The sequence below is a fragment of the Maniola jurtina genome, chromosome 8 (genome assembly GCF_905333055.1).
Source record: "Maniola jurtina chromosome 8, ilManJurt1.1, whole genome shotgun sequence".
Taxonomy (NCBI): domain Eukaryota; kingdom Metazoa; phylum Arthropoda; class Insecta; order Lepidoptera; family Nymphalidae; genus Maniola; species Maniola jurtina.
The window spans coordinates 8305768-8320560 of NC_060036.1; the positions used below are offsets into that span (position 1 = coordinate 8305768).

Consider the following 14793-nt stretch of genomic DNA (forward strand, 5'->3'; position numbering starts at 1 on the left):
CCGCCCTGGCTTGTTCGGGTATAATTTGTGATAATCCTTCCTTATTGGGTCTACCTACATTACACTTGAAGAAAACCTAGATTCATATTGTCTAAGGAATGGGTAAGCCCACTTGAGCCCACTTGATCCAGGGTGGTCAACGAAGTACTTAGTCGTTTATAAAGCTTCCTCCTATTAAAATCTCAAAATAATACATATTTTAATGCACAGCTTTTTTCCAATTATAGTTCTTTTATAGGTATCTGAATACCTGTAGAGACATTATTTTTATGAAGTTAAGTCAGGTTAAATTCCATTTGACTGAATCATAATGCGGCTATCTCTTTACACCAGATCCCTGCTTTAACAAAATTATAGCTAGTCAAATCTTTAAAATGACTTTCCTGGAAGCTTTTGAATTAACATTTATCATAATAATCTGCCGAAATCCTTATCCTACAGTTTTAAGAGATTTTAACCCAATTAAATATAATTACATACTTAATATAGGTACCTACCTCGTTAAATATTGGTAGTATCACAAGCATAATAACCTCATCTTATTTTATCCATATAATGCTAGGATGAATTTTTTATGGGTATAGAGCATGAACTTACTCGTATAAATAGAATAAAACATAATTTTGAGGGCGATATGAAATAAAACATCATAATTCGGATTAGCTTTTTATATTTCAACTTATTAATTGCACTATAATTACTATTTAAAGATAAATAAACATTAAAACAGTATTACTACTGGTGAAAAAAGTGGGAAAATCAGTACCTACATTAATTTATATGCCGAGTCTAACTACGAATAGTGTAGTAAAATAAAAATAGCAAAGTAAATTTTACATTTATCCAGCTCAAAAAATGTAAAATTCTTTGCTAGAAATAAGTAAAATCATGTTCTCAATAAATAAAATAGTAGATTTTTTATTATCAACTAAAAGTTTAGCGTTAGGATAGGATAACATATTTTAACAACATACATTTTATACTACATTTTGATTATGTACACATAGCTTATAATTGTTGTAGTTTAATTGAAATAACATCTAAAATTGATATTTAAAATTTGACACTTAGAATGTACGTCGTAAATATAATAAGTACTCTTTCCTTAGGACTATAGTTGCTGATAATAATTTGTATGGAGCGGAGAGATGAATTTACCTATAGAAGTGTGAATGTTCAGTTTGGTTGTCTGTCGTCTTCTGAACTTCCCGCCTTCACTTCCTTGGGTAGAGCCGACTGAAAATAATGAGAAACATATTTAATGTTAATTAATGTTAATTATTTATGTTCCACAAAGAAGGTAGGACAACAAAGCTAACCTGGAGCTAGTCTCAAAATCCATACTTCCATGCTAATATTGTATTGTAAAAACATGTCAGTTCTTTTGACTGTTATACGGCGCATTTAACTAATTTTGACGAAATATAATGCAGAGTTAATTGGCTTACATTTCAGGGACGGACATACTTTTCGTCCCGTAAAATCAAAGAGATCCCACGGGATTTTTCAAAAATCTTTATCCAACTAGACGAAGTCGCAGACATCATCTATTTAGTACAGAGGTACCTTGCATCGTGGAGATGGTCATACACTTGACATGCCATAGGAGTCACCGTTAGCCTACGAAATATTTTCAGGCGTGCTTTTGTTATATTAATATGGATTTTTTGTAAACTTCAATGCGGTTTCCTTATCTTAAAGAGAGATATTGTCCTTACATTCACACATAGCCTATAGAACAGGTGACCGTATGGTCATGGACCATGCGAAGCTGGGGCGCGTCAACTATAAAATCATATTAGTATAATTACTTACCTCAAATGGCAGCAGAAACATATTATTGTCGGATCTTCGGCCAAATCGGAGACGCATGGACGGGGCGCGCACAGCACGTTCCTGGTCCTGTGTAGTAAAGAAACTCGTGAAAACTACGATAAAAATGACTAACAACCATCATAACGCTAACACGATAATTAAAGTGCTGACCACGTTTCGTGATAATAGGAATAGTTCGATAGCTTCGAACTTCGCATATCGAACCATCGAGTTCGAAACGTTTAAGAGAATCAAGATGTGGAAGAGTTTTGGTCTATTGGTAACTAACCTTAGTTAGAATTTTCTCTTCAATAAAAGTTGCGTACGATCTGATTAGTTAAATAGTATGTTATTAAATGAAATGTAGTTTCAAGTTCAATCAATCCATCACCAGTTCACTACTGAAGTCAGTCTCCTCTCAGAATGAGAAGGGTCTAGGCCTCAGTCCAACGCGTTGGCCAAGTGCGGATTGGTTGACTTCACACATCGATGTTTTCCTTCACTGTTAAAGCAAGTGATATTTATTTGCTTAACACATATATAACTCCAGAAAGTTGGAGATGCGTGCCCGAGATCGAGCCTCTGACCCCCTGAATAGGAAACCTACGTTTTAACCATTAGGCTATCACCACTCACGGATTCAGGTTATGAAGTAGCAATTCTGAAACTATTTAATAAAGTTGCAGTATTTATTTATTTATTTATTTATTAAACCTAGTACCATTAAACTTTAGCCATTATCAAAGCTTTCAAATGCAGTTACTTTATTATTTTAAATATAAACTTTTAATGCAATATACTTAATGATGTGCATAATATAATCTATCATATTATTTATCTCTATGAATCTTATATATCGATGTAATCCTTCTACGCAAGTTTGGTACAAACACTCATATTTTGAACAAAAACCTAGAGAAAACAATTTAAAGTTACAAAATTGATTCAATTGCAAGAGGTTTCAACGATATGAAAGTTATAGCTCGACACATATTGCACGTCTGGTCTCACAAGAGAAAAATTGGACTATTCGTCATAAAACCGCGCCATTGTCGTAACAGCGAATAGTGGTTTGTTAGGGTGAATGAGTTCGTTTCGTGATTTCATGGCGTGTTACAGTTTTTATGAAGTCTCGGTCATTGTACCTACTTTGAAGGTGTTCGTAAGTATTGAGGGGGGTTTATTGTTGGTGTGATTTAATTACGAGCATATTGCCTGGGTACAGCTGTTGAAACTGGTTGTTGCAACTCTTGTTCCTCTTGTTGGCCATCTCATATTAGGTATAAGTTTAAGTACCTACCTTTAATGAAATGCTCACCTCCTGTGGGAAAATATGTGGCACGGCGCGTTCGTCTGATCGACGTCCGAAGCGCAGGCGCACGGGCGTACGCACATCGCGGAGGGACAATAGTTCGTCCATTTCGTCAAGCTAAAACGAGATGAAGTACATACTAGAATCCGATTATCCGACCTTACAAAAAAAATACTTTTAGTAATATCACCTCGGAAGAACGGTTAGGTAGATATTGCGTGCTAGTTCGAATGTTATTTAAACATTTATATTGTTATATTAATGATGATAATGGTTTGTTTTATGAAGCAAGTAAAGCAAGCTAAAACCTAAGTATGTAACAGGAAAGGTATAGCACTATCACTAGAACTAGTAGATAAACAAAAAATAACTATTTTATATTTTGGATTTCGCTGTTGTCATATTAATATGATGCCTACTCGGCAAGATAAAAGTGAATATAAATTAAATTGAGATAAGAAACAATAACATCAAACCGATATTTCAGTTAAATTGAAATTTGATACAAATTACATTATCTTCACCAGATTTTCTTTCACTTATTGAAAAAATGAAGTATTTTGATTAGATCACTCGCTATATTATGAAATCAGAGCTGTTAATAAAATATCTATTGAAATATCGAGTGGACCACCTAATTGAATTCAATGGATATCTAATGAAAATAATAAAACTAAATAGATTTTAACTATTTGATTAGGTCTCCATGTAGTATATGAAATCAGAGTTGATAATTATTTCTAATGAAATATTGAGTAGGTGTATAATCAAATGCAATTGAATAATTCATTAGAAATTAATAAAGGTAGATTTTAACCACCGAACTCTAAAAGTAATAAATAGGTAAGGTAAGGTCAATAAATGGTATGTGAACTCCGTCGTTGATTTTAATCAACTCAGTCATACCAATATGCACAAAAATAAATTTGGAAAGAACATAACTTACTTAATCACTATTATCTGTAGCATCCAAAGCAACATAAATAAATAATTTTACTGTAACCATTTACCGTCACTATCTTCCGAAAGAATAGAAATAAATACAACAATTAGATATTATATACAATATAAATAATATACTTATTCAATATTTTTTTTTTTTTCGTTTTAATGATTGTTTCACAATTTTTCATATCACAATTTTTAGTAGTTCTACTGTATTAAAATGCCTAGTTAATTAAAAACCTACTGTTCACGCTGTTCGTTTGTTAGTGGTAACACAAAAATCTTAAGTCGCGAAATTTACTCTTATCCATTGAGAGTTCTTCAACGAGCTCTCAAATCAAAAAACTTTTCAAAATATACCTAGGTATCTGATAAATAAATACTGACCTTCGTTTGTTAGTGGTAACACAAAAATCTTGAGTCAGAAATTGCATATACCACAAGATTCAGATTCAGATCTTGTTTGGTCGAATTGAGCAAAAGGGATCGCTTTCAAACCGTTTCAGGCTGAAATTACGGGTAACATTATCCACTTTTGTTTGCATTATCCTCTTGGGTACGTAATGCACAGATTTGCGGAATCTTGTAAATCAGTTTGGAGTTTTTTGATTCTTTTTGAGGTAGTAATTTTGCAGACTTGTTACCGGTAAGTAACTGTGAATATGTTGAGTTTAGGTTGAAATTACATTTGTCAGTGTCAATTCGCATTTAGCTGAGTACTTTAGAACACGAGTCAAAGGCTGCAATAGATAGCTATCACATGATTTCAGCTTCAATAGAATAAATACTATCGTGTTAATGATGCTAAAGAGTGTATAATACACCTAAGTGTATGAAATGGGCAAATAGACTAAGAACAAAAACAAGTGAAAAAAGCGAAAGCTGTCCACACGAACGGATTCTGTACGCTGTGACTCAAACTCACTCTGTAGGTGCTCGATCCGCCAGTCTGGTAGTAGGTATGGTACATAGTTCACGAAATGATTTTCAAAAATTACAGCTAGCCGGGGCGATTAAATTAGTTTTCATACGGAGTGTACTGCACCACTCTGCTATCAATATTTGCTGTGTGTTCAGGCTTTATACTTACAGGAGCTTGAGGAGGCATTTCAGGGTCGGAGCGTCGTCCGAAACGCAAGCGTCTTGAAGGTGAGCGCACGGATTTACGAGCGAGTGTGTGTCCGCTGAGAGCGTCGTGCTGTGCCAGTAGCGCGTAGAGCCCGTTTAGTGCATCCCACCCGCTCCTACTGTCAGCGACCGCGGATGATCCTGTCAGAGAAATATTTGTGTCAACGCAATGTATTTTGTACACTGTACTGTGGATAAATACATGATACTACTGTAAAAATATCTTTTAACTAATTCACTGTATTAACAAGACAAATGAATTTGAATTAGTTTGTCGGAAAAAGATTTGGGATTTTGAATTAAGAGGTTCAACTTCCCAAGATTTTATCTAGGGGAATTCAGGATGAAATCGAAAGACACCGTGTTAAGCTTGGTCGGACGGAGATTAAAAAATAGCTTTTGTACTTAATCATTTTTGAAACTGATCTAGAAAACTACAGTAGAAAACAGTAGTTATGATTTTACTTTATCAACTGTCGGATAAACAATTTTTTAAATGAAATAAACGCGCCGCGCTAGGTACTTAAGTATAATTCGGATATTTTCTTTAACAGATTTTGTTGCATCGTTTAGATGTTTGTTGTTGTTATACTATACCCTACCTACGTCTCTTATTTTCTAGAATAAAAATGACATGATTTCGTCTTAGTGAATATATTTTTACTTTATATATGAAAAAGTTGGACAATGTTCGTCAAATATAACATAAATACAAGTATAGTATCGTCTAAACCAAGTCGACGGAGGCGTCCAATCAACCAAGTATTCATCTGCAAGTTTAGTTAATCTCGGAATGTAATCACCCTTATCCCAAAGGGAATCCTACGTTAAACGTGAAGGCGATTAGGTGCTCGATGTAAAGATTGCAAGCAATTTGTTTCTCCAGTGTAAGGATTTCAAGTTTTATGATGGCCAATTTATTTGTTGTATCCAACGTCCGCCCTCTGCAGGGGTATTGAAATCATGGAATGTATTGTTACGTTTAAAATATCGCGCTCAAATGTAGTTGTAAGGTCACGTTTTTCATTATAACGAGCATGAAATATTTTGTAATTCAAAGTAAAGTCTTAGTATTTAATACAAAATATTGTATTTAATCTGTACTTTATATGTATTATATTTAGTTACTCGTAATTTTTACAAACTTTTATACTCATATATCTAAGTTCAAATTCAAATTCAAAATATTTTTATTCAATTAGACTTTTACAAGTTCTTTTGAATCGTCAAAAGCATCTACCACTGGTTCGGAATGCCTTTCCTACCGAGAAGAACCAGCACGAAACTCGGCGGTTGCTCTTTTCAAAGATTTGATACTAGAGGATGCCCGCGGCTTCGCCCGCGTGTATTTCGGTTTTTTTGAATCCCGTAGGAACTCTTTGATTTTCCGGTATAAAAAGTAGCCTATGTCCTTCCCCGGGATGTATCCCAAGTCTGTACCTTTCATTAAAATCGGTTCAGTGGTTGGGCCGTGAAAACGAAGCAGACAGACAGACAGACAGATAGACAGACAGACAGACTGACAGACACACTTTCGCATTTATAATATTAGTATGGATTATGCCATATATAAAAGCAATTGAAGTCCCGCGCATTGCTGGAGCGAATTGCAGGTCAAATCTACGCTCTTTTATCATTTACATAATCTTCGATTGTATAATGTGCTTTTCTCAGGAGCATATTTTTAATAGATTTTTGAACCTGTGTAAAGGCAAGTCCAAAATAATTGATTGAGGAATTTTCAAGATAATATCTATATTACCCATGTTAGCTACTGAGTATGACAAACGGTAGGTATACTAATATTCTCCATTTCGCTTCCAATTAAGCTTAAAGGACTTAAGGATAATATTAGGACAATAGTGCAACAGCCTGTCCTGTAGGTACCTAGGTACTTTTAGGATGATTAATTTAGTTGTTGCGTTAGCGGATTCAAGTGTAAGTTTATAATTTTTTATCAATAGTATATATAGGTAAGTACTATGATAAAATATTAGACTTAACAGGGCTCTCTCCGTCACTTACTTCATACAATCGTAGTTCCAATTTCATTTGAATATTAAGCAACCAAAGTCCATGAAATTTTGCAGACATGTTCTAGAAACTAATATCTGTGCTTGTTGTGTTTTAGATTTTTCTAAAAATATGTAGTTTTAAAATTACAGGGGCTTAAATATTTGTATTTGAATTTTTAAGACCGCGTAACTTTGAAACCGAATATTTTAACAGAAATCTGGAAAACCACAGGCATAAATATTAGTTTCTAGAATATGTCTGCAAAATTTCATAGACTTTGGTTGCTTAATATTCAAATGAAATTGGAACTACGTTTGTATGGAGCGAGTGACGGAGAGACCCCTCTTAAACCAAATAATAAAACAATTATTTTAATTGATCTAACGAAATATTTTGTCTAAGAGTTTGACAAATCAGCCAGAATAGAATACGAGAGTTATAAATTAAATTCAAATTGTGATAAGTTAATTTTAAAGCGTGTTCTTCATTAACATTGTTATTGCTGTTAATTTAATATGCAAATAGTTCGTTAAACCACTTGATTTAATTAGTGGTTGTAAAGCTTTATTCCGGGAGGTTCTATATATTACTTACGTACAGTATTTTAAACGTGTCTACCTGTATCGCATATTACATATCGTATTGTTAACGTAATTAACCCCCGACCCAAAAAGAGGGGTGTTATAAGTTTGACGTGTGTATCTGTGTATCTGTCTGTGGCCGATAAACCGATTTTAATTAAGTTTTTTTTGTTTGAAAGATGGCTTGATCGAGAGTCTTCTTAGCTATAATACAAGAAAATCGGTTCAGCCGTTTGAAAGTTATCGGCTCTTTTCTAGTTACTGTAACCTTCACTTGTCGGGGGTGTTATAAATTTTTAATTTACACTTGTTTGTACTTTCCACCCCATGTTTCCACCTAATAATAAAATGATTACACATTTTTGATTTCAACTCCAGGTTTTAATTATATCCAGTTTATAAAACCGATAATTACAGTTACATATTTATAACAGGTTTACTTATTCATATCGTATCATATTATTTTAATCCAAAGGTTAACGACATACCTACTTACGTGACTTCTGCTCATATAGTTTAGATTTATTGCGCTTTGTTTATATAGGTACCTATGTTATATACCTTGATATACCTACCTACTCTCGACATGGGATATTTGAAAATGTACCTAAATGTACCTTCATAACATTTTAATAGGTATTAATATCAAATATTTAGAAAAATAGACGCCCGCTGCTGGGCACAGATCTTTTGTAGAGATTTCCATATACCTCGGTCTACAAGTATAAGCACAGTTTTAATAAGTGCATGGCGCTCGTACCCAGGGACTCCTTACGACCCTTTTAAAATGTAGTCTATTGATATACTCAATACTACGCTTTTCGGTTACTATTCGAATAACTTGGGAATTAGGTTGGTCAGTTCTTTGAATGCGCCCCGCTTATTATCACTTAGCTTCAACTTGTTGACCTAAATCGATTACCTACTCTCGTACGTATCTCTTCATTCATCATTTTTGATTTGATCACACAAATAAACTTCCATTTCCAATCCATTCACCCGCTGCACTCAGTCACTACTACTAGAGCTTTCTAATGGGCTGATTGTTAGCGGCTATGGAGCCGGGTGACAGAAAAATAGTAAAGGAATATCGATTCAGATTATGGGAAAAAAATCTGATAAAAAGAACCAAAAAAATAGGTGTGAAAACTATATTTTCAATTACGCTTCCTACAATGATTGATTGCTTATATTTTTGTAGAGGATGTCTTGTACCAATTCTGATTTGGAGGCACAGCTGTTGCTGGACAGGACCGTCCAATTGATTTTGAATCACTCACCCTATAGGCTCTATCATATGTTAGAAAGTTATAGTTTTGTATTTGGAATTTCGCTTAATTGGATACTATAAACACAATTTTGAATTCCGTTTTACCACGGAAATATATTCCCGGAACTTAAAGCTCTAACCCGCGTCAGTTATCTTTTCTATCAATTATTTATTAATTGATTGACCAGATTGTTCAAGGTATCTATTTCAAACCGAGACAGAGATGTTGATTTGAGTACGAAATTATGTGTTTGAAACTTAAAAAGGTCCATGTTGGAAAGATAAGGCTAGCTTTTGTAATATTTTCCATAAAAAATTGGAAAGTTTTGATTAAAAATGTTTGTTTACATTTGGTAAATACTGTTTGTATGGTGTGTATATCAAGTTGAAATGACCAATGTTTTTTGTCGTGAACAAATGTACGAGTATTTCGTGGTTACTTATTTATTTGATTCAACACATAAATAAATATTAATTTTGTTTCTCGATGTCGTTTGCCGAGATTGCTTTTTAACATCAAAGCTTATTTATATAAAGTACCTCTATCCACCTACCACTGTCCGACACACAAGTTGCTTTATTTTATTTTTATAATGAAAGTGGAATTGATACCTATTTATTTCAGGGAATTATGAATTAGGAATCTTAATCATAAAAACGTTTTTTAATCTTTATTAAAAGGTAACGCAAATATCTACCAACTTACATAATTCAAGTTAAAATACTACATGACACTACCCATCTAATTTTGTCACACTTTTTAACAGCGAAAAAATTGAAAATGGAATGAAATGAATTTGCAGTAGGTAAGTAGGATTAAACTTACCTACTAGGACTTTGACTGGGCATATATTGGCTATTTAAGCTTTCTTTCTAGCCGCTGAAAACGGTAAAGCTTTCTAAATTATTTTGGGCAGTCATAACTTCTATAACTTGAACATCTTTTTTGACACTATAACTGCTAGAGCGGCTACTTACAAGAAATTGCCAATATGCGCCCAGCCTTGCGTTTGAAGCAGCCTGATGTACCTACCTACTGCAGCGGATTTAGAAAGTTCGTTTCGCCTATCATTACTTTAATCAGCCAAAATTGCTTCACTAGTACCTAAATAGCAATAAGGCTCAGATTTTAAAAATGAATGTAGGTTTTTTAAGCAAAAATAGACTTTGTGGTTTTATTATATGCAAATGACATTAAATCTCATTTTTATTGTGAAATAGGCTTGCGGTTCGGTTAGACGACAATCATGCTAAATGATTAGCCTAGAAGATGTGTATTCACTTTTGCCTTAAAGGCTATTTAGGTTATACGTGGCAGGAAACACAGACACCAGAAAGACATTCGACCATAACGGTACGTATCAGAAAACCTAAGTGTGGTACAGCAATTTTATGGTTGATAATAATCTGTGAAATTCATAGAAACTATGATCCCTTGCAGCAATCACCTCACTTGCGGTGCGAGAGGAGAATTTATAGCAGTCGTAAAATTGAATACTTAATAGGTGCTCTGTCGTCATACATTACAATAAAGCAAAGTAGGCAAGATGCTGTCTTGCCTACAGCTTTGCTTTATTGCAAGCTAAGCAAGCAATGCTCACCACCACTACGCAACACCACACATATTCCCAAAACATACTATTGACGCATGTTTCGCTCCGACACCGAAGCATCCTCAGGAAAAGTAGACCTTACAATGTGCAATTGCAAAGTCAAATATGCAATTGCTTTGCAATTGTGCATTAATTCCTTACATTTGGGCATTGTAAGGTCTACATTTAAGGTACTTGGTAGTGAGGGTCATGTGAGCGTACTCGAAAATAAATGCTAGTGATGAGACACCTGTCAACATAGTGTCAATATGAAGAATATAATTGACATAAAGTGTCAATTTTATTCCAGGTATTTACGCTCACTGGGGATCTTGGAATCGGAACAAAAATAACTGTCATTCACAATGTTACACGTCGAGCTGCACATTTTTCTTACCTACCCACTAGATTAAGTATTTTGTACCTACCTACCCTTTGACCTATAAATTTGGTACTTTGGTAATACTGGTTTCATAGTTTGGCTATAAAACTATAATAAGTTAACGCAGTGCCTAGTAAAACTGACTGTGGTGTTTGTGGCACTGAATATAACAGAAATGCCCTGTACATTCTATAAGTTTAATAAATATAAATACCTCAATTAAAAAATTGTATGGCACTCGTGTTCCAGTCAGTGCGTAGATTCCACTATTATAGGACTATCAGGGAGCAAAGCCGGGATAGGTCAACTAGTTATTTTAATATTACCGTCATATTGTGATAGTGCCTGCGCCGAGGATACGGGAATCATGCATATCGCTGTGAAGCCGTAAATTGCTAGAGCCAGCATCGTGTTCCGGGACATATCTGAAACAAGCAATAACATTTTGAATAATATACCATATTTTACAACACATTCAATATTCAGTTTTCACACAATCAACTTTCCAGAGCATTCGTTCGCATTTCCGGCACTAGCGAGTGTGCCGATTTACACACACATAATTCCCTGAGATAATAATGAAAATGATATAGAGAATATAAACCACTGATATTGATCATCCATCCTATGATAATACATGTATGCAGTATAAGCACTATGAAACTACTCGTATGAGTACTTATGACATAGCTGCCTGCGTAGCTACTCGTATATCACTCTTTAAGAATGACATAGCATGGATCTGTGTCTATAGTTAAAGACCTCTGAGTGAGAAAGAGTGATATAGCTGCGCAGGTAGCTATGTCACAGATCCATGCAAAAAAGTCAATCAGTTGCTACGTTGCGGTGTGATTGAAGGAAAAACTCACTATTGCCATTGATGGGTAGTGATAGATTCCATTAAAATCAGAAAAAATATACTTTTGTTTATGAAATTTACTAATAAAATAAATTATTTAGTACATACAGTACAAGTAGTCTTACAATGAAGCGCAAATAAGAGATAAAAACCAATTTATTTGTCAGAAAGGTTCGGACCTTAAATCACAATATTGTTGTAATGAAGACAGGTGGCTCGAGGTCGCTCTACTTCTTAAATATTGAATTTCACATAGCCTTTCTGATCATAATATTATATAAGTTAGGTATTACAAACATTACCAATTCTTAATTATTTACCTCTAATAGACTTAACTTGCCGAAGACATTTAAGTACAAAGATGTTACAAGATCATTGCTAAGTATTTTGACAGAAATCCAAGTTTTGAAAGGATTTCGACGTAAAAAAGGGTATAAATCTTAAGTTAAGGAAATAAAGCGTATAAATACAGTAAATAAATAGTACGAAAGCGTTAGCTATTATAAAAATAACATCAAAATGCCTCGTTTTCTTAGCGTTTTAATGGAGGTTAACCTTATAATGAAAATAAAGGGAGAATTAGGTATCTTTCTATCCTTATTAAGTAACTATACTTATGTTTAATAGCTAAGGTAGTTACAAGCATAAATCCTACAGTGGTGTACTGTACATAATTACTTATAAGGATAGTTAAAAAGTTACCTAGTATCCAGTAATAATAAAAATTCACTACCACTTTACTTCAATGACTGGATGTCTAAAAATATCAAACGGGCAAATGTTAAATCTAAAATAAGTTCTTGCGAAAGCAACTCTTTGAAACTTTCTTCTTTAACTTTACAACCAAGTTTACAACTAGGTATATAAAACTTTACAAAACTTTTCTTTTTATATCTATATTAAAATTTTACAAAACTACGGAACTTACCGTCAAGATGGAAATAATTATTATCCTACTGAAGATCGCAATAAAGAAAATTGCGGATAAGTGGTATAAGTATTGCACAGTCATGTACCTATATTGAGATAAAACAAATAGCTACTCGTGTACCAATACGAGTAGGTACCTAATACACAAAACCTAAACTCAATTTTAACTTGTGTGATTGACATTTCGATTAAACTTTAACTTTACTTCATTCTACAACTCCACCCTTTCATATATTTTTGAAATAGCTGATTTCATACAATATATTGCTGAATTTATTATTTTCAATCGATATTCGACATCTTTCAGTTCGATATTTTTCAGGCTCTCTTTTGGGAAATTACGTTTTTAGAAATTAATCAGTAAACAGACACATTCCTTGATATATGTAGTTAGACTGCTTCTAAATAGATCAGGAATCTATAGTTCGCGACAAATCGAGATGGCATTTGGGGTATGAGGCAGGGGGACGCCGCCTCTCGCACTGGGCTACCACAGGGGCTGTGCGGGGCGTCCCCATCCCGATTGCCATCTCTACCTGTCGCGTCAGAAGCAGCAATTCAGACAAGTACCTACTAACTATAGCTACAGAAGCAGGTATTTTTTGAAAAGTTTTAAAGTATTAGAAAAAAACGACCAAGTGGGATTTTTGTTCCAGAAAATCTAAATGTTTCCACGGGATTCTTAAAAAAACCAGCCAAGTCAGTCAGACTCGCGCACTGAGGGTTCCGTACTCGGGTATTTTTTCCAACATTTTGCACGATAAATTAAAACTATTATGCATAAAAATAAATAAAAATCTGTACAGGTAAAGCCCTTTCATATTATGATACCCCACCTGGTACGGACGGACAGACAGACAGACAACAAAGTGATCCAATAAGGGTTCCGTTTTTTCTTTTGAGGTACGGAACCCTAAAAAATGAAAACCTTAGTAATACAGATAAAAGATTTATTTAGTTAACGGTAGATAGTTAAATTATTGCTCAAATAACTGCGTTAATCTATCATCCACACAAACCCAATTAATCAGTGAATCACAGATTTGTTTAACTGAGATGTCCTCTGAGAATCTATTTTATGCTAATTAATCAATTATTATATCAGTTCACGCTAAGCCTAATGGTAATTTTCAATTGATTAGTAGCGATTGCTGTCGCAGCCTCTAATTCAAATAGGTATCATAATGTAACAAGTGTAAATTAAAAATTTATAACACCCCCGACAAGTGAAGGTTACAGTAATTAGAAAAGAGCTGATAACTTTCAAACGGCTGAACCGATTTTCTTAGATTATAGCTAAGAACACTCTCGATCAAGTTATCTTTCAAACAAAAAAAAAACTAAATTGAAATCGGTTCATTAGTTTAGGAGCTACGATGCCACAGACAGATACACAGATACACACGTCAAACTTATAACACCCCTCTTTTTGGGTCGGGGGTTAAATATTTAACTTAAATTTGGAGTTTTAGAATAAGACACCCGTATTTATATAAATTACTAGCATCAGCTAGCTATACATAAAAAAAAATAACTTTATAGTAAGGCCGCAATTAAACCTGTAGGTAAGTTTTACTCACGTATGTGAGTAGCTTACACATCGATGAGCTTACATAATTAACTTTTAACTTTACTAATGTAAACACTCTTTTAAGTGTCATTTACTAACATAAGGTAGGGCATTTACCTTAGTTTTGTTGTCAAGGTGTAATCGCGGCCTTATAAAAAAAACATGACAGAGATACAAGAAATCAGAAAAGAGTGACAGGTACCTAAGTAGCTACCTACACATAGCGTGTGACATGTGAATGTTTTATGAAAGTCAAAAATGAGACAAATATAACCACGTTCAACAAGTAGGGCAACGTGCCGTGGCGTGGTGTCATAAGCATAACGACCCCTCGTTCCGTCGCTCGAGACGTCATCAATCACGCTTATCACAGCCCCTGTCCCAACTCACAAG

The 14793-nt window shown here is 34.1% G+C and overlaps 1 protein-coding gene across 1 annotated transcript in view; it reads right to left on the reverse strand.

Moving 5' to 3' along the window:
* Positions 1-650: 650 nt before the first annotated feature.
* The window catches only part of LOC123867763 (short neuropeptide F-like), a 49496-nt gene continuing 35353 nt past the window's right edge, over positions 651-14793 (reverse strand). The window contains exons 2-6 of the mRNA XM_045910001.1: positions 11368-11466; positions 5163-5341; positions 3134-3244; positions 1816-1902; positions 651-1236 (exon numbers count right to left, since the gene is read on the reverse strand). Coding sequence (XP_045765957.1) covers positions 1177-1236; positions 1816-1902; positions 3134-3244; positions 5163-5341; positions 11368-11464 — 534 coding nt within the window. The 5' untranslated portion in view covers positions 11465-11466 and the 3' untranslated portion in view covers positions 651-1176. The remainder of the gene's footprint in view (positions 1237-1815; positions 1903-3133; positions 3245-5162; positions 5342-11367; positions 11467-14793) is intronic.